Here is a 20,762-nt window from a genome sequence, read left to right on the forward strand (position 1 = left end):
GCTTACTTGCCTGCTCCCCTGGCCTACTGTCTTCACTCAGAGTGAGTTCACTAGGAGGAGAAAGAGAACTTAAATACTTTCAGCTAATTGCAGATGACAGGACAAAGGCAGTTTGACTTTCTGTTATTAATTAACAAACCCACACTAATTAGGAAGCATAAGTACAGTTCATGCTTTCTTCTTTAAATTCAATTATGATTACAAGGAAAGATGTCCTGGGCCACACTTGTGTCATTAACATACCTCACCCTAATTAAATGTGGCCAGCACTGGCTGTAAAAATGAGATTTTTGATTACAACTATAAAAAATCCTCAAATGTTTTATATACTTCAGGGAGTGAGAGTGAGAATTTATTTTCTGATTTAAGCGGCATTGTGCCCTCACAGCTTGGTGTAATTAAGCAGTCATTTTCCCTGATTCCCATTTCCCCCTGATGGTTTCTCCTCATCTGGCCCTTGTCACCAGAGAGTTCTGTGCCAGTCTGCTGAAGAAAGGGCCTGGCCAGGATGGGGCTGTCCATTGCCTGCCCTTCTCTTCCATCTCATAAATGGACTTGGTAATGGCTACGTGTGGGGACCATCATCACACTTAATCAGTGAGTGGCTTCATAGATTCCCAGGATGATGATCCATGAACCAGACAAGGCCCCATATCCCTCATGACAAAGGGCCTACACGCTGGGGTCCAATTGTGTGCAAGGAGGGGGCCATGTGTGATCCCTTGTATTCCACAGGTCTCTTGGAGCCCAGGTTTCTCAGTAGGAGTCAGGAACAGTGTGCTACTTGACCAGGCCCAGACCTGAGCACGGAGGATAGAGCAAAATGGAGCTGGTGGCTTTGTTGCTGGCAGTCTTTGGCAGTAGGCTCTGCTGCCACTCTTCAGGCTATGGATGTGTCCCGAGAAGGTCCGGGGGAAGGTATGAAGTCTTGGGATGGTGGCTTCCTGCTATGGAGTTACCCCATGGCCTGATCCTCAGTTCAGCCCTGGCAGAGTACAGGCTTTTTTTTTTTTTTTTCACTCAGTCCAATTTCCCTTCTCCCATCTTGTTGTAAGTGTATACCAGGCATTGAGGCCCCTGTTGAGGTAGGAAACTGAGATGGGCATCATGATGAGTTGGCTTGAGTGGGAGCTGGTTTGCCCTGACATCTCTGGCTCTCTAGGTAAGGTTGTCTAATTCAGCAGGTATCCACTGAGCGCATCTTCTAGGCCTCATTCTGAGGGAACAGGGAGGTTCTGTGGCTGCCGACTCAGAGCAGTCATGCTGCTATGGCAAAATGTTACATGCTAGCCTAGGCAAAAATGTGTGAGACCTTGTCTCAAAAATAACTGGAGAGAAAAGACTGGTTTGGCTCAAGTGGTAGTTGCCTGCCTAGGAAGCACAAAGCCAAGTTCAAATCCCAGCTCCACCAAAATGAAAAGAAGGAGGTAGTAATTCTGTACAGGGAAAGTCTTGACCTAGTCCTCGTTCTTCAAGGTACAAGATGTGATGTAAACGTGGCTATCTGTGTAGCCCCCCCCCTGCCCCACTTTTCCCAGCTCCCGTTTTCTTGCTGTGTCAGTGTGGAGTGCATCTGCCCTGCTGTGGTGTCAAAACACATGGCCACCGCCCCCACTGTCTTAAGCTCCTTCAGAGGTGTCTCAGGGCCAGCTGTGGTTCTTCAGTACAGGAGCTTGGAGAACCTCCTTTCTCTGACAGCCAGATCTTGCCTTGTGGGTTCTCACCCCAGCCTGTTGCCTTCCTACCCAGCCCCTGCCACTTTCCTATGGAGTCTCAACATCCACTGGCTCTATCATGGAGAAAGCTGGTGCTGTTGAGGTGTTTGCCCTGATCCTATTGCATTTAAAGTTTCCTGGAAATACAGGGCTATGTGACCCACAGGCCTATGTGATCAGCTGCTACCAGTGCTCCAGAGAGCTCCACCAGGGAATCTACTCAGGTAGAGAACACTCTAGGCCTTGGACCACTGGCCATACCGCTATCTATGCTCTTGGCACGGATGAAGGCTTGAATATGTTGAGTGAATGAGGAGATGGTATGGCATATGCACATGAATGAACATGCTTGTTCTAGTGCCTGGCAGCAGCCACATACATTAGCATATGGGGGCAGAGGTGGTGGTCACACAGCTCTCCTCTGGTTACTTTGTGGAATTCGGTAAAGCTCCCGGGATCATGCCATGCATGCTTTCAAATTAAACTGAAACACATGGTCTCTATTTAAAGGTTGTGCCGTGCTGGAAGGTCGGCCATAGCCACCATTAGCATTAAAGTTCCATGAAGCTCTGGGGGCTGAGAGTGAAGCTGGCAGGCTAGGAGAAGTGGGGCTTGTCGACAGTGGGACACTAGACAAAGTTCACCAAGGTGGAACAGCTGTAAGGTTTGTGTCAGTGTGGGCAATTCTCCTTGGAACTTGGCCACAGTTCTGTTATAGTCTGCATTTTGTGCTGCTTGCAAGCTGCTCAGAGGGCCCTGTCTTGAAGTTTTAGGGGCTCCTCACCCCAGGAGCCTGGGACCCTCCTGGCCTTGGCCTTGCTCCCTGCTCTTCTCTTAGGGAAACTACTTGCCACCCACCTGAAATTCAGTTGTTGCATCTCAGTCACACTTAGAATACAATTCTAGAATCTCTAGTTCTGCAAATCTTTGCTAGATATTCATCCAACAGGGATTAATGTCTAGAATATATAAAGAATTAAATAAAAATAACAAGAGCAAAGAACCTAGTCAATAAATGGATAACTGCATTGCACAGCCACTTCTGAGATGAAATGTAAATTGCCAATAATATATATAAAACATTGGACATCCTTAGCCATGAGGGAAATGCAAGTCAGAGTTACACTGAGATTCAATCTTACCCCAGTTAGAAGGACAGCCATCACTGAACAAGCAAATGCTGGTGAGGATTTGAGGAAAAAAAGAACCCTTAAAACAGTGTTTGTGGGAAAGGACAAAGCAGACACTTTTTCTCTCTAACTGAGATCATGTGGGTCTTCCTCCTTCACACTGTAGTGAATTTATTTTTGAGTAGTGTACTGTGTTACATTAACATTTTCATACACTAACCTACCCATGCATTCCTGGTGTCAACCCTACCTGGTCATGGTGTATGTCATGTGTGTCAGTTACTGGCCTTAGTTTTCCTTTTATATGATGCCTTATGTGCTTTTGAAATTGGGAATGCTTGCTTTCTGGAATGAGTTAGGAAGTATTCCCCCTATTATAACTTTAGATGAGTTTGAGAAATGTTAATGTCAATTCCTTAAATTTTTTTTGAACTTTAAATTTTTTTCCCTTAAATGTTTATTGGGACAGTTATCCCTTTTGTTTGTTTTCTGCTTTGGTTTTGCAAAGTGGGAAATTTTAGATTACTGATATAATTTGTATTGGTGTTAGAGATTTTTGTTTCTTCTTGAGATAATTTTCATGCTCCTAGCAATTTGTCCATTTCATATATGTTTTCCGATTACAATATTCTCTCTCTCCCCCCTCCCCCTTTCTCCCTCTCCCCCTTTCTCCCTCTCTCCCTCTCTCTTTCTCCCTCTCCCTCTCTCCCTCTCTCCCTCTCTCCCTCCCTCCCTCCCTCCCCTCTCCCTCTCCCTCCCTCCCCTCTCCCTCTCCCTCTCCCTCTCTCTTTCTCTCTCTCTCCCTATGGGTCTTGAACTCTGGGCTTGGATGTTGTCCCTGAGTTCTTTAGCTCAAGGCTAGTGGACTAGTGCTCTACCACTTTGAGCCACAGCATCCCTTCTGGTTTTCTGGTGGTTAATTGGAGATAAGAGTCTCACAGACTTTCCTGCCCAGGCTGGCTTTGAATCATGATACTCAGATCTCAGTCTCCTGAGTAGTTAGGATTACGGCATGTTTTTCGTGTCTTGTTTCAGTCACTTTTGATTCTTTCCCTTTCTTGGTCAGTCTAGCTGGAGTCTGTAGTTTTTAATATCCATTCCTTGGTCCCTGAATTTTTTTTAAAGCATTTGTGGTTCTTTGTTTTTGTTTTCTTTTTCCTTGGGTACAGCTGTAAAATATTTGGATTTAGGAAAATGTTGTGTTATTCTTGCGGCCTTGATATTCAGGGTGGATTGTAAAATATAAATTTTTGTGAGATTTCAAAGATTAAGATTATTTTGATAACATTATTTACAGATTTAAAAGGTGGTTATCACAAGTCTTTTTTTTTTTTGGCCAGTCCTGGGCCTTGGACTCAGGGCCTGAGAACTGTCCCTGGCTTCTTTTTGCTCAAGGCTAGCACTCTGCCACCTGAGCCACAGCGCCCCTTCTGGCCGTTTTCCATATATGTGGTGCTGGGGAATCGAACTGAGAGCTTCATGTGTAGGAGGCAAGCACTCTTGCCACTAGGCCATATTCCTAGCCCCTATTACAAGTCTCAAGGGGGGGGGAAACTACTGCATAAAATAACTAAAATATTTTGTATCAGTAAAAAAAAATAAAGAATTTCATAGCAGTTGTACCACTGACTTCCCACTTGCATTGTTTCTAGTAACAAATATGCTGTCATTCTCATCTCTCCCTGTGTGTGTGTGATGTGTCTGTTTTCTCTGACTGCTTTTCGGGATGTTTGTGATCTCGAGCAATTTGATTACATGTAGCATGTATTTTTCATCATGTTTTTCGTGCTTCAGACTTTGGGCATTTCTTGGAACTATGGACATTGGTATTGCCATTTGGAAGGCCTCCAGAGACCCCAGTAACCTTGTGAGGAGTCTTTTCTTTTTTCCTTCCATGTCTCTTTTGGACTTTTGGAAACAAAGGACTCATGAACTAGCTATTTTAGGTTTTTGTTTGTTCTTTCAGGCACAGATTCTTTGCACACAGCACAGGCCAGCCTCAAACCTCCTGCCTCAGTAGTGCTAGGATTATATAGGTGTGGCCACCACACATGGCTCATATTAGCCACTTTAAAGTCCTTGACTTAACACATTTGCTAATTCTAGCTTTTGCTAGCTCTCAGTTGGTTTTGGCTGATCAGTTTTTCCTTTGCCCTTTTACATTTCAGTGTGATGCCAGCCAGGTACTGTGAATGTTACCTAGCTGGTCACTGGTGTTTCTGGGCTCTTGTAAGGAGTCTTGAGCTTTCTTCAGATATGCAGCCTGCTTGATAGGACATGATTGAGCCTCTCAGGTGGTGGTCTGATATGCTGGATTGTTCTGAATGTTATTTATCTCTGGGCTGATGACACTAACCACATGAAATTTGACATGGCCACTAAGTAGATCTCTGCCTTATTACCTCAAAACACCTTTGATTCTTCACTGGCTTGTACACACAGTTATATATACATAGTAATGGGTTCAGCATGAGGTAGAGGAGAGATGAAGAATGGTGTGTGGTGTTTACATCTGTCAACATATGAATCTGTAGGCACAACAACACTGGAAGGATTGTAGCTAGACCCATTACTTCTGTGAGGACAGCAGCAGCACATGGTTCAACTCGAGTTCTGAACAGAAGAAAGAGCTCTTCCCTTGGTGTAACTGCAGTGACCTCTTAAGAATTAGTTGAGGGTGCTGGGGATATGGCCTAGTGGCAAGAGTGCTTGCCTCGTATACACGAGGCCCTGGGTTCGAACCCCAGCACCACATATACAGAAAACGGCCAGAAGCGGCACTGTGGCTCAAGTGGCAGAGTGCTAGCCTTGAACAAAAAGAAGCCAGGGACAGTTCTCAGGCCCTGAGTCCAAGCCCCAGGACTGGCCAAAAAAAGAATTAGTTGAGAATTTGTATGGGGGGAGGGGAAGGAGGAGCTCTGTGTTTCTTTACCAAAATTATTAGTTTCTCAAGCAAGGCACAGCTAATTAGAAACAGCCTTGGCACTGACATGAATGTTGGCAGGTCATTAAGAAGCTGTGTGTGGAACATGAGACAGATGTTTCTTCTGCAGGCACAACCTGTAGAAAACAGACAGATGTCACATCTCTGCTGGGAAGTGCCACTAGTTCCCCTCAGGGACAACCTCAAGATGCCTTCAGAGCTCTGGTCCTGGGCATTTTGAGCTCTGTCCATTGGCAAGAACCTGGCTTAGGAGGACCCTGTGGAGGGCCAGAGCCACGCCTAGGTAATGGTAAACTGCTCTGGATAGGGCAGGACTGAGTTAAGTGCCATGCTGCAGCCAGTCTCCACCAGGTGCTGGGCAGGGTGGCAGGGAGGGATGCTCTACCTCTATGCTCTTTCAGTTCTGCATCTCCTCCAGAGGAGGGAGGGAATTCTTTGGAAGTTAGGTTCTCCCACCATTCCTCGTGGTTGGCTGAAGGCTGGGAAGAGAGCAGAGGAATGTGCAGGCAGGGCAGGGATGAGGCTGGTCTGGGCACTGCAACTTCCTAGCTAGTAAGCAGCCTGTGGTGACAACAGACAGAGGGTGCTGCTGGGCTGCGACTAAAGTTACTTTCATGACCCATGTCTGCATCCTGGGCCTTTGTCCTGAGTGCCATGTCACCTGATCTGTACCCTAATGGCTTGGTCTGGGTCAAGAGAAAGCCAGATCCAGCCCCTACAGTTTCCTGTTAGTAAGATTTCTGCCCTGAGCCAGCCAGCGCTTGGGGAAAGTATGGGGGTGGGGTGGAGTGGGGTCTTTCTTTGCAGATATGAGACATAGGGGTTTTATTGCCATGTTTTGTTAGTGGTACAGAGGAGGCTTCGGAATGCCCCTGTGCAGGTGAGGTGGCTGTGACTGCAGGGGGAACCGGAGCCGGGCGGCGGGGGGGCATCGCATGTTTGAAAGCCAAGAAGGCTTGATAAGGCCTTGCTGCCTGTTGAGTCAGCATCACACATATGTGGAGCCACTAAAGAAAGGAGGGGTGTAGCACTGAAGGCAACTTGTCTTCCTGCAGGGTCCCACTCCTCCTCCAGATATGGTAATGTGCAAACGTTTGTTTGGGTCAGCAACTTCTTGTCTCCTGTCTCACTGATGTGTGGGAACTTCCCTTAAGCATCTGTAATTGGCTGTTATGGCCCTGGAGGGACTAGAGGAAATAAGAGGCTGAGAAATATATGTCAGGGTGAGTGGTGGGCCTTGGTCTTTGACTCTTGCCTGTTTCTGTCACCATAGGAATACAGCCTGGCTATGTTCATGGCTGCTCCTTGTGGGGGGTGGGGGAAGGGAGTTCTTCTCATAGTCTCTAGCCAGGGCTACAATGCCCATGGCACTTGGAGTCCACAGTGTGGTGGCTTGCAGTTGGCTGGGAGAATGGGGGGGGGGGGGGAGGCACATGGACAGCAGCAGTGGATGGGAACCTGGAGGTAAAGCCCTCAGAACCCATGCTGACTGTAGAAGGGGTCATCTTCCACACTCCCACCTGCAGGCCACTGAGCTGGGGGAGCACTTGCTGCTGGGTCAGAGCCTTCAGCATCCCCAGAGCCCCTGGTGGGCCTCACTCAGTGCACCTGTCCCCATTGCCTATGTGAATACAGCCTGCTAAGGGATACATGGCTGCCAGGCTGGCAGCTCCCCAGTGCCCAGCTGGCAGTCCTTTCTGAGTGCATTTGTGACAGCACTGCTGGTGAATGCACCTCTTCATCTTGGCAAGCACAGCATAGAAAGGAACCAATTTGCCCATTAGCTTCAGAGTGCAGTTGGGCAGCATGAGCCCTCTTTCTAGATTGAATCAGAGCAAAAAGACACCAGGTTCACATAGGAAATAACCTTCAACAGTAGCTGGCGCACCCCCTCTTCCCATGTGTGGTCCACACTAGCCTGGTGGGCCTGGGCCAGGGCCACTATGCTCATTTGCACACAGTGTTGACCCTCATTTATTCAGAGGCAAGGTTCACAATGGGATTTCGTGGTTCTAAGGCTGGTGGCAGGTACTCTCTGAAGACACATTCCAATTAGTCCTTCTGTTCTCTTTTTTGAAACTGACTCTAAACACAGGTTTTTCTCAGTGAAGTATGAAATAGAGAGTTGCAGACTGTAATATTAATGCATTTCCAACTTTGTCTTCTCTTCTTCCTGAGCTGACTCTTAGTAACTTGGGTCAGCTTAGGCTGGCTCTCATGGAGCTGATAATAGATGCTTCTCCTTCTGCCACCAGTCCACAGGGGAGGCCAGGTCCAGTTGTAAGCTGTGTGGGAAGGCTCCATTGTGAGACATGCCCTGAGGTAGGCACTGTAGTCTAGGTTCTCCCACTTCAAGGATAGGTGGCCTTAATCCCCTGTTTCAGGTGGGGAGTGGAGAAGCAGTCTGACTGTATGTGGTTACCTGTGCCCAGCTTCTCTCCCTTCCCAGGCTTTCTCTGAGAAAGGCATGAGAGGTGGGGCGCTAGTCCTACCTTGGGCTTCCATAGGGTGGCCCTAGCTGCATAGCCAGCTGGAGCCATTCCCAGGTACTATCTCCAGCAGCCTGCCTGTCCTGGCCTCCCTTAAAAGCTGATGTGCTTAAGTTGTTTCTTAAATGGAGTGATACAAGCAGGCACACTAGGCATTTGCCCCAACACTTTTACCTCCCTTTTCTGTGCCACGCCTAGATCCTGAGAGGAAGTAGTGCCTGGAGAGCTAAGGAGCTACACGGGAAGAGTTGTAGATGGAAAGCTGTCTTCCCTCATGTCAGCCACTGTCCTGTGGGTGACAAGGGCGTGAGCCAGCACTGGAGAGTAGGGCAGGGAGAGGGTAGGTGGGCCTCTAGTGTGTCTGGGTAGCCGCCAAGGACTTAGCAGAGGTGTCAGGCAGAGAAGGGGCAGAAAATTGGCTCTATGAGAATGAAGTCCAGGGTTTGTTAGGAGTCTAGGCTTACAGATTAAAACAAAAGGGCTCAGTGTTTGTTTTGAACACGTGGCATATGGCAGCACTGCCCACTTATTTTCTGGAAATCATCCAGAAATAACAAGAAGAATGAAACCAAAGTGGCAAACTTAAATTTTGGCCAAACAGAAATAGAGCTAACTAAACCCAAGCCGCCAGCGGGAGGGAGGCAGATGGCCTGAGGGGAGGAGCGATGTAGAGCATGTGGACATGGTATGCACAGGGAGGACCCAGGCTTGAGGTGCTGCCAAAGGAGAGCTCTGAGAAAGACCTAAGAGCAAGGCCTGAGCCTGCATCTGAAACAGGAAGTGAGAGGGTAGGGAAGAGTAGAGCTAGATAGTCTCAGGCCTGAGCCTGGAGATGGCAGATAAGTAAGGAAGGTGGAATGGGGAGCACATGGAGAAGAAATGACTGCCATGCAGTGAATGCTGTATCTGTCGGAAGTTAGTAAAATAGCAATGTAGATACCATGTGTCCTGTTGTAATTTAAGACATGTGTTTTGTAAAGGGTGTTAAGATAGGACAGGAAGGGATAGGACCAAGAACAAGTTTCTCACCATTGATAACTGAACATAAAAATGTTCTATAGAGGATATCAAGGTATGCTCAACTGTGTCTTGAAGCTCTCCAGAGAAACATAACCAAGATTTGTCTATCCATCACCTGTCTACCTAGAGAGATGGAGCATCAGATTGTGGAGGATTGGCTGACTGGTATGGAGGCCAAGAAACTCCACCCACCATGCCTGATTGTAAGCTGGAGGCCAAAAATGCTTGGGGTAAAAGTCAATGTGAGTGAGGCCTAAGGTGGGACACATCCAAGACAAGAGGGGGAAAAAAAAAAAAAGAGGGAAGGAAAGATGTCCCAGCTCAGGCAGTGAGATAGGCAAGGGAAGAGCCTTGCCTCCTAAGCCCTTCGTCCTGTCAGCCTGAAGAGCTGAAGTGATGCTGTCCCCACTGGGGACACTGATTCAAACACACCTCAGACACATCAAGACACAAGGTTTCACTTGCACACCTGGCACAAGAAGTGGACATGTAGAACTGTTGCAGACTATAAAACACAGGAGGTGACAGATCTGACTAGCTAAACACTAGACAGGATATATATATGTGTGTGTGTGTGTGTGTGTGTGTGTGTATGTGTGTGTGTATGTATGTATGTATTAGTACAGTTTAACACCACAAAGTATGGGCACAGGCACAATAAAATGCTAAGAATTATGCAAGTGGTCAGTACAACAAGTACGAACTTCTGAATTTCCTGAGACATAAAAAGTAGGCAAGATAAAAAGACCACAGAATGAAAGCTTTAAAAACTGTAAAGCAGCACAGAATGTAACACAAAAACATGTTTCAAAATATAAATGAGCTAACTTTCCTACTGAAAGGAAAAGACTTTCTGGTAGTTACAGAACAAAACTGAAGAGGCTGTATGTTGCCAGCTACAAAGGCCACCTAGCAGTCATAAACACAGAGTTAGGCATTCAAGTCTGAATCCAAGCCTCTAAGCATTGTAGAAAATAGGCAAATGCTCTGCTAAGTCCTGATGGTGAAGATGGACACTTGTGTGGAACACAGAGTAAGGGGAGGGGCAAATTGGGGGCACCTACAACAGGAGTCTACTTCCTAACATGGGTAACAACATGCCAGTATGTAGCCCTCATCCACAAACTAGAGAGTCTACTTCTTAGACAGTGCTTACAGAAAATGCTCAGAGAGCCAGGCGCCAGTGGCTTAGACCTGTAATCCTAGCTACTTAGGAGGCTGAGATCTGAGGATCACAGTTCAAAGCCAGCCCGGGGAAAGAAATCTGTGAGACTCTTATCTCCAATTAAGCACCAGAAAACCAGAATGGTGCTGTGGCCCAAATGGTAGAGCACTAGCCTTGAGCTGAAGAGCTCAGGACATTGCCCAGGTTCAGAGTTCAAGCCCCACAACCCACCAAAAAAAAAAAAAAAAATATATATATATATATATATATATATATATATATATATATGCTTAGAGATTAATTGACTATTCACTGGTAAAGAAAAGCTTCCATAACCTTTATAAACCTTTGTAAATTCAAGTACATGGCATTAACAGAGCTTCCTCTGGCTATGATGTGAGAAATTTGAAAGCAAAAACAAAACCAACAAAAGAAAAAGCCGCTGCTAGTGCTTGGAAACTTGGAAACAGAACCATGATAGGCAGAACGAAACATTCTGTCCTAAACAATTCCTGGTTTGAAGAAGAAATGCAATTCAAAGCGTAAAATAATGGTAATTATTGCAATTAGCATTCTATTATTAGTGTATTATTTCATTAGGGTAATGAAAACACTCCTCATTGGAGCAAGTAGAAACATCCAAATTCAGGGCTTAACTAGATATGTGGAATAAGAATGCACAAATATGTATGGACTGAAGGTCCAGCTGTAGAAGTCAGACTTAAAATGGATAAAAGCCCAGTTGGACAAAAGGTAGGAACTGGTAGAACTGGGGTTAACTAGAGGAATAGGAGCAGGACTGATGACCTTTGAGCTCTTGGATAGAGGTTGGGGGTGAGAGCTTCTGGTGCTGTTCTAAGGACACATCTGTGATGGACAAAGCCACATGGGTGCAGCCACCTGCCCAAGATCCTCACGGAGCCCTACCTGCATGGCGAGCTAACTGACTGATAAAATAAGGCCTTTATGTGAGCTCTGTTCAAAATGTGAATTTTATCACAGCTCCCTTTCAATGCATGCAAGCATCTGAAGTAGACTATATTTTCTTGAAAAATGGTTCGCATATTATTATTGATTCTAGATGGAGGGATATTCTAAATGGACCACTACAGTAGGCCTTGCCACCCTCCTCCAGCAAACAAACAAGAAAACAACAACAAATGCATTCAGCAAGGCCCAGGTGCCTAGGGCAGGGAGGAGACAGTGTCATGGGGAGGGAGGAGGATATTTGGGAGGGAGAGCTGTGTTAACAGCAATAGCCACAGAGGTTACACAATGTCTGTGCCATGCACACATGTGCACACCACAGATTTGGTGCACTAGCTGATGTCAGTATCAGCATGTGAGCGTGGAAGCAGCAACTTAAATTCACCAAACTGGACCATCTTGTGTGACTCTAACAAGGTACCTGAAACTAGAAGCAGCACAGAGGGAACAGGAAGTTATTTGACTTATAGTCCTGCAGGATAGAGAGTCCAAGGTTGAGGGGTCGCATCTGTAGGAGCATGGGATAGGCTAGGGGCCTTTGGGCTGGGCTGAGGACTGACAAGAGCCTTGTCTGCAGGCAGGGACCTGGGGCGGCTTCCAGGCTTCAGCATTAGTGTTATGGAATCTCCTTAGAAATACCTTGTTGGACAGCACAGGAGTAAGATTTGGGCTCTAGGAAGCTCTTCATTCTACCTGAGCTGAGAATAAGCTCTCTGCACTTACCCTGTCCCCCTCTGCCCTGGAGATTTTGTGAAAGGTTTCCTCGGCATTCTCAGGTGCCCATGTGTCTCCGTGGCCATTGTATAAACAGCATTTGGTGGGGGGGAGAGGGGGAGGACCATGTGTACACAAGCTAGAATGCCTAGAGTGCTGGACGGTGGAGGGGGTTTGGGCAGGGTCCTGGGCTACAGGCGCTCAGCAGGCCTTCCTAGCTGAATTCATGCTGACTCCACACTATGTTTTCTCACAGTTGGAGATGGAGCTGAAGATGCTGAAGTCCCAGCCAAGCTCTACAGAGCTGAGCTTCTCATTCTGCAGAGAGGAAGTAGATGCACTCAGGTATGCCCCTCCTCTGGGCTGTCACTGTTGCCCCACCTGGTGCCCCAGGAGCAGTATGCCATAGCCTCATCCTTCCTGCCTCCTGGAAGGCCTTTGGGTTCTCAGGCACATTCTGCCTACCTGGGTTTCTCTCCCAGAGACACTTGTTTCCATTGGGCTGGGCCTTTCTTAGCATCCTTTCCACAGCTAGCACTGACAGCTGCTCTCTCAGCAGCTTCCCTGTCAGGACATCTGCGGGGGACGCCTTGGTTGCCAGCAGCATGTAACAACAGGCCTGGCCTACCTGCATGCCAGCTCAGGGCAGCGGTGTGTGAGGCTGCAGACAAGCATCTTCAAGGAATTTCTCAGAAGCAACAGTCAGCCATGCTTACAGCAAGTCAGCTGGGCACCTTCTGGTCTCCTGCAGAGCCTGCTTACAGCCACTGCATTTTCTCCAGAGCCTGTCCTTCACCTCTCCTCTCCCTGACTATCCCAGCTTCTCAGCAAACAGAGGCCTCAGGTTGACGGTCTTCCTGAGACTTGTTTCCCTCATCAGTAGATGAATCATGGCCCTCAGGAGACATCCCAGCAGTGCAGATCAGTGTCTGAGTGCCTGCACCTATGGCTGACCTGTTATAGTCTGCATTGGCCCCGCCATCCCTGAGTGAGGTAGATGTGGATAGGCTGCAGCCCCATACCCTTTTCCTTCCCCCTTCTTGTGGAAGATAGTAACCAGGGACAGGGGACAGGGCAGGTATGGCACAATGGCTGTGCCCTGTAGTACCTCGTCCCTGCTCAAAGCATCTGCTGAAGTCCAGGTACTGGATGTCCAGGACTTCACACCCTGGCAGCTACTGGTGCAAGGAGATGGGGACTGAGGAATAGTAAGGCCTAACGGACATTTGTGAGGTGGTATGGAACTGGTATAGCATGACCCGTCTAGGCTGGGCAGCTGAGGCCCCAACAGGCCAAGGAAGTCCCAACTCCATTCCTGAAGTGGCTTCAGCTCTGTAGCTTTCTCCCCAGGTTCCATCTATTTGTCAATAAAGCTAGATAACCCATACGCTGCAGGTTGTTGAGATAAAGGAAAGAAGAGGCATGTGATGCCTCTTGCCAGGCAGCCAGGCAAGGAAGTGTTCTATGAACCAGTTTGGTCCCTTCACAGTTGGAGGATCCTCTCATTTTGAGAGCACTCCTCATGCACAGACCAGGCCTTATAAATAGTCCTGTGGGGACCTGCTGGGTTCCCAGTTGTTTGCTTGTATTTGATGTAATATCACATGTGCCATGTTAGTGCTGAGTACCAGGGTGGTAGAATGGGAGGCAAAGAGGCACACAGTGTCTTCTTTGCTTTCACAGTTTAATGGGGACTTAGGGGACATTATTCACAGCAAATCATGGCTGTGTAATTACGGATGGAGAGGAGCCCAGTGGTGCCATGAGAGCATGTATTGGGGGACAGGGACCCCCAGTATGTGCATCTTTGTGTGGCTGACAAGATGTGTTTGAGGTGAGAAGCCACTGCTTCAACAGGGGAGCTAGATGCCCAGCACGGCTCTGGCTGGGATTTTGGATTCTATACTGTAAGCAATGGGAAGCCATTATATCTATCTTTCAAAGTCGAAGAGTGATCTGATCTGTAGCATCAAGCATCGCTGGCCACCAGGGCTGGGCAGAGGAATTTGACAAGGGTGGACAGCCAACTAAGTACTGGTTCAGCATTTGCTATGAGACATCCATCGAAGCTGAAGAGGCTGTTCCTGGGCAGAGATGAGTAAATGCCTCCCATACCTACTGGATGCAGAGTGGCCCTGGTTGTGATGAAGATATTTACCACACAAAGGGGTGTGGTCTGGGGGCTCAGGGAGCAGGACATGTGTGAGTGAGACTCGTGCAGTCAAAAGGGCTCCAAGTGGGTTCTGAGGTCATGCAGGCTGGAACAATGAAAACAGACATGCTCAACTTGTGTCTACTACGGGAGGTGCAGACCTCCCGTATACCTATAGAGCAGGCCTTCCAATAGCATGCCAAGCTATGTAAGTGCCAGGGGCTGGCAGCATTGATACCTCGTCCTGTGGGGTCCCAAATGGCATGTGAGGCAGACAGTCTGTGTCACCAGACCTTGAGAGCTGGGTTCTCAGGTGGTGGATAGAGAGATTGGTAGGTATAGCCTTAGGGTGTTGGCTGAGGGTACAGAGACATTTGCATGTGTACACAGCACAGCACAGCACAGCATACACATAGTTCACCTCTCTTGCAGACTGGTGTTCCATACTCTTCCAGGCTTCATAGGGATTGAAGTCTCTCCTACAGTTACAGGACCATGGTCAAACATGTCAGAATTGTGGACTGACACGCTTTGGGTTTATTTATTTACTCTGTCTCTTTCTGTCTCCCTCTCTCCCTCTTCCTACCTACCTACCTACCTACTTCTATCACCACTTGTGGGGTTTGGACTCAGGGCCTGGGCACTGTCCCTGAGCCTCTTTGTGCTCAAGGCTAGCACTCTACCACTTGAGCCACAGCACCACTTCCATCTCTTTTCCTGAGTATTTCATTAGAGATAAGAGTCTTACAGACTTTCCTCTCATCTGTCTTAGAACCATGATCCTTAGATCTCAGCCTCCTGAGTAGTTAGGATTACAGGTGTATGCCACTGGCGCACTGCTTTTGGGGTTATTTAAAAAAAAAAATTCAGTGGGTTTCATCATTGACCATTTTCAAACCAAGACAAGCTTCCTGGCCTGCCATCTGATTTGGAGACTGCACTTCACTTCGCATAGTTAATTACCAGAATCTGGTCAGCCTGTGTCCCAGGCTGTGCTGGAGGCCCTGCAGCTACCTCAGCTGTCCAGTTTCCACCTGTGTCACCTGATGGATTCAGTGATCAAGAGATATCCATATTTGTAGCTTGCAGCTGTCTTGAACCAGGGGAATATATCTTGGTTCTGTACTTCAGCTTTCTGGGTATTCTCCCCTCCAGACACTCCAGTCAGCCCTTCTGGCTTTGGAACCTGCCCCCCTCATTCCTCAAAGGCCCGTAACTTCAACTACCAGACAGCTGCTCCATTTACCCCAAAGGGAACACTGACAATGTCAGGTTGGAGGCTTCCGAGTAAGCTCTCCTTTTGGCTGTAAAAGATAAGAGAACCTTGAGAAGGCTCTTTTTTCCACAAAATCCATTTTCCCTTTTACCTCCCACCTCCAAGAGTGAAGAGCTTTTCTTGTAGTTCCTGTAGGGATTTGCTGAGGAGGAGCGGGCTCTGAAGTGGATGTGAGGACCCTGCATTCATGACCCTGCCCTTCACCTCTGATCTTGACCACAGCCTCCCATGGAGGAGATGCTGGGAGTGGGGTTGGTGCTAGCAGCATGGGCACTGTGAGGATGGGGGTGGCTCATACACATGCACGTTTACATGGAGGTGTTCTCCACACCTAAGAAGGTAGACAGACATTGTTCTGTTTGCATTAGCCACACCTGTCCCATCACAGTGTCTTTGGCAAGAAAGACAGGGAGGCGTTGTTATGGATCGCAGTGCAGGCGCTGAAAGTCCTGTCGATTGGAACAAATCTCGGTTCATTATTTTGTGCTGTCAAATAGCAGCTCTGGCAAATCCTAAGTATAGTCTGTGGGTTTAGCAACTGGGTAGACTGTCAGTAATTCCAGAAGCTGGCGTGTCTGCACCAGTGCCTGTAAGTCACACTCGGGGGCCCCTCCATTTCCCAGCCACACTGTCTGCCTTCTGCCAGCCCACGTGGGCTTTCCTAAGCTCTGGGGATACAGAGACATTGGCTATCCTTGGGTGGACTGGAGTGCTTTGTGATTTTCTCATGCCCTTTGGGCTGTCTTTGTGTATTAGGGATGGGTTTTGAGCAGCTGGCTGCACGCCCTTGCGGATTTGGATTGTGGCATCACCAGGTGAGCCTGGCTCACTGGAAGAGAGTATCTCTAGTCTCTTCTCTTGGCCTAGCATGTCTTTGGAGATTTGGGCCTGCCAGGTGTGTGCCAGAGCCAAGTAAGGGTGAGCAATGGAGGTCCAGCATCAGAGTACAACTCTAGATCCACCTGGCAGTGGGGGACCCTGTCCTACCTGAGGGCTTTGGCCCAGAGACTTGCTTTCTCTCTAGAGAAGGAGGTAGGTCGTAGCTAGTATGAGATACCAGTGGCTGAGCAGAGTTTCACATCTAGTTCTTGTCCTTTCCAGCCCTTCTACGTGTGTAGATATGGATATACGGGCCAACTTGAGGGAAGGGAGGACTGAGGACAATTAGGTGGCAGTCCTCTGTGTTTCTGTACTGCCACACATGAGTCCTGGACAGGGAGCCCTTGAAACCGTAAATCCAGAGCCAGTCACTGACCTAGACGCAAGCGTCTAAGGAAAACCGCACTGTGGATGTGGGACATGGCAGTTTGATAGCAAGTAAGGGGCTTTTTTAACTGTGTTCAGTCTTCCCAGCCAGTGCTGGGGAAAGAACTCTGTTAACCCTGCTGTACCCATCCAGCTCACCTATCCCAGCCTTTGCCAGCACCCCTGCCAATGCTATAGTATCTGTAGGGCTATAGTCTCTACCTAGCAGAGGTAGGCACTCCTATCATGGTGATAATGGGCTTACCACCATGGGCTGAAATTCACCCCTCACCTGACAAGAGAGGCAGAGCAGGATGGCAGGAGCCCTTGGTCCCCTCAGGACCTAGTATCAAATGCTTAGCACAAACCCCCAACACTAACATGTGACCAGGACAAGGTGAGACAGAAGCCACTCGAGAGATGAGCTTTCAGACTCTTGTCTCAGGGCTGTGCTTTGTCAGGAGGTTCCTACAGTACCCTTGGCATAGTGATACTTCTGCCCTGCCCTTGGGCCCAGGCCCATGGCATAGAGACACATATGCAGAGTAGAGATCAAAATCCTCACTGCCATGATTGTGGGGTGACTGGACCAAAACAGCAGTGACATGGAACCAGGCATCACCATTGGCGTACTCAGTAAAAAATAACAGGAAAGATCACCGAACATTTGGAAATTAACAACATGCTTCTGATGCCCATATGCCAAAAAGGAAGTGCCAAAGAAAAATATAACTGAGTGATAGTGAAAATACACGTCACATTTGTCAGACATAGCTAAATCAGTGGCCAGAAGACTAAATGTTCAATGAGAAGAGAGCTGACCTGAAGAACCCAGGAAAACAAAAGAAGCCGAGGAGACAATACAGAACAGAAAGAACAACATTGAAAAAAAGAAAAATAATAGAGAAAATTATTGAGACAAAAGGCAGGTTTCTGGGAGAAAAAAATCTGTAGATTGACAGAGTACCAGTAAAACAGACAAGGATAAATAGATGTAAGTTGTTAGTATCAGGAATGAGATGGAGGACAGCATTGATCCTACAGCCACTGATAATTCCCCATCCTTAGGAATGCCACAGTTAGTTACACAATGAGTAGTTGATTATTTACAACCCTGAACCATTCTCAATCTGCAACTACCAAACCTTAGCTGAAATGAACTAGATTCCTCCAATGGTCTTACGCACAGTAAAATCGAAGCCATAATTAAAATGCTTCCAAGAAAGGTATTGTCAGGCCTGTCTCTTCTCCCTAGACAATGCCACTGCATAGCTAAAGAGTAATTGGCACCAGACTGGCAGGAGGTCCTGCACATAGTAGGTTGCTTGGGTTAGGTGTATGTGTCTACCGAGGACAAACAACCGAGTGGGTTTGGCTGGGTTGTGGTAGCAGACTGTGCACACAGCATAGCCTCCGCTGGCTTGGAGACGGTAAGGTTGTTGCCATGGAGGAAGCCAAGGGAAGAGGGCACAGGACCTCCTTTGTACTTTTCTACAAATTCCTGTGAATCAGTTATTTTCTGAAATCTGTCTGTGAAAGTCCTTCCAACATCTCCCAGCTCAGTCCCCTCTTCCTGCTTCCAGAAATCATTTCCTGGCCCCTTTTCCCAGGTTTTGTGCTAGAACAGTTTCATGACTTGTCCACTTGTGGTCAGGGATCCAGCTTGCCGGGTCATTGCTGTTTGACCATCTACTTTCCAACTTCTAAGGGCTTTTGATGTGGTCCCTTTTATATTCTGTTGTCAGGTGTGAGCCTCAGAAAGCAAGAAAGCCTTTGCTCTTGCTTTACTGCTATTTTGAGCAACTGCTCCTCGAGCTACTGTCTTGAGCCCAAGTCTCTGTTTTTCCATTTTCTATGGTTTTTACAAAGCAGAACACCTCATTTATAGCCTGCCTTTCCACTTTTTACATTGTAGTTTGTGTGTTTTACAGTGCAACATAAAACTTTCCTTTTCCTCTTCTTCCCCATCTCTTCTTCTCTTCCCTGCCCCCTCTCCCCTGCTCTCCTCTCCTTGTCCTTTCCCACACTTTGTGCTAGGAATCAAACCCAGGGCTTAATGAACATGATGCCAGCTGCCTGCTCTAGTAATAGTACTTATAGGCATGACTGTAGTAAAAATCTGCTAAGGTTTATTTCCACCTCCATGGACCAGACATACACAGTATGTTCTCTGCACTCTTACACTGAGTCTTCTCAGAATCCTTAGAAGATCTAAATCACGCTCACTTTATTGAAACTTTTCCATGAAGTAGAGAATACCTATTTTCAGCTGGGTTTTGTTGTTTTTGTCTTTTACACAGGCTCATTGTTGGGGTTTGGACCTAGTCCTTTGTACTTTCTAGGTAGCTGCTCTACCACTTAAGGCAGACCCCCAGCCCTTTTTTCTTTAATTTTCTGAGTAGGGTTTTTGGTTTATGTTTGGACCTCAATCCTCCTGTTTATTCTTCCTGCATATTTGCAATGACAGGCAGGTATCATCACCCCAGTTTTTGTTCGTTGAGATGAGATCTTGCACATTTTTAGCTGGCCTCGAACTACTATCCTCCTGATCTCTACCTCCTGAATAGCTAGGATTTCAGGTGAGAGCCGCCGTGCCTGTCTCGGTTGTGGTTTAATCAAGGTTGGGCAGTAGTTGTCATCCATCTAGGATCAAGTCAACAGATAGACAACATCTTTAAATCTTTTAGATTTTTGCTTTTGTTTCTCGGGGCTTGCTTTGTGTTTGTGTGTGTGTGTGTGTGTGTGTGTGTGCGCGCGCGTGTGCGTACTGTGGTTTGGACATAGAGCATTGTGTTGCTAGGCAGGCTCTGACTCACGTGCTTCAGTCATTCGCCCAACCCTGTTGCTTCAGTTTGTTTTGAGATAGGGTCTTGTGTTTTTGCTCAATCTGGCCTGGGCTGCAGTTTTCCTCATGTTTCCCACATAGCTGGCATGACAGGTGTAGACTATCCTTCTCAGCCATTTTGGTTAAATTAAGTCTCACTAACATTTTTCTCAGGCTTGAATTGTAAGCCTCCTGCTCTCTGCCTCCCAAGTAGCTGGGATTACAGGCATGAGCTACCACACCTAACCCTAGCTATCTTTTTTCCCTCCTTTGATCATGGGGCTTGAACTCTGGGCCTGAATGCTGTCCCTGAGCTCTTCAGCTCAAGGCTAGCACTATACTACTTGAGCCACTGCGCCACTCCTGGTTTTTTTTGGTGAATAATTGGAAATAAGATTCTTGTGGACTTTCCTGCCCAGGCTGGCTTTGAACCACAATTCTTAGATCTCAGCCTCCTGAGTAGCTAGGATTATAAGCATGAGCCACTGACGCCCAGCCCTAGCTGCTATCTTTAGAGTTCTCAAGCAATGATAAATATACCTGCCTGTTACCCTCACTGTGTGCCTGCAGTTGTGAAGACCATCAGTGATAAGACTCTACCTTCACCCCTCACACCATGGCCATGTATGACAGATGTATACTACATAGCATACAGTCACCACCACAACACATATGGGCTGCATATGAACTTCATTGTTTACCCATCAGATGGTAGAGTTGACTTTCTTCCTATAGTACAGATCTATAAATTTTAATTGCCCTGTGATGAGAGAATAAAGTGCATTCTCGCCTGCCAACTTCATGCTTTTCTGTTAGGCTTACCCCATGTATATCTCTCCTATCCACCACTGCTCTACTCCCCGGGGCCCATAGTCTTTCTTTTGTGAGAACCCTGGCCAGGCAGACACCAGGTGCACTATCTGAAGGTGGCCTCTCTGGTCAGTGCCCGTGGGTCACGCCATGGCATAGGCCTAAGTCCAGTCTTAGTGCTGTGGCTTTATTAGACTTTCGAAATAATTTCTTTCCCAAATGGTTTAGCTGCCTGTTACCTCTCAGTGTCTACCTTTTTACCACTGAACACAAGTATCTTCACATATGTGG

General features: G+C 47.4%; 1 protein-coding gene across 2 annotated transcripts in view; it reads left to right on the top strand.

Moving 5' to 3' along the window:
• Positions 1–20,762, top strand: part of Mad1l1 (mitotic arrest deficient 1 like 1) — a 305,826-nt gene that overhangs the window by 179,203 nt on the left and 105,861 nt on the right. For both annotated transcript variants that reach the window (XM_048330376.1, XM_048330385.1), the window contains one exon: positions 12,421–12,509. In XM_048330376.1, coding sequence (XP_048186333.1) covers positions 12,421–12,509 — 89 coding nt within the window. The remainder of the gene's footprint in view (positions 1–12,420; positions 12,510–20,762) is intronic.

Source organism: Perognathus longimembris, chromosome 1 (genome assembly GCF_023159225.1).
Source record: "Perognathus longimembris pacificus isolate PPM17 chromosome 1, ASM2315922v1, whole genome shotgun sequence".
Taxonomy (NCBI): domain Eukaryota; kingdom Metazoa; phylum Chordata; class Mammalia; order Rodentia; family Heteromyidae; genus Perognathus; species Perognathus longimembris.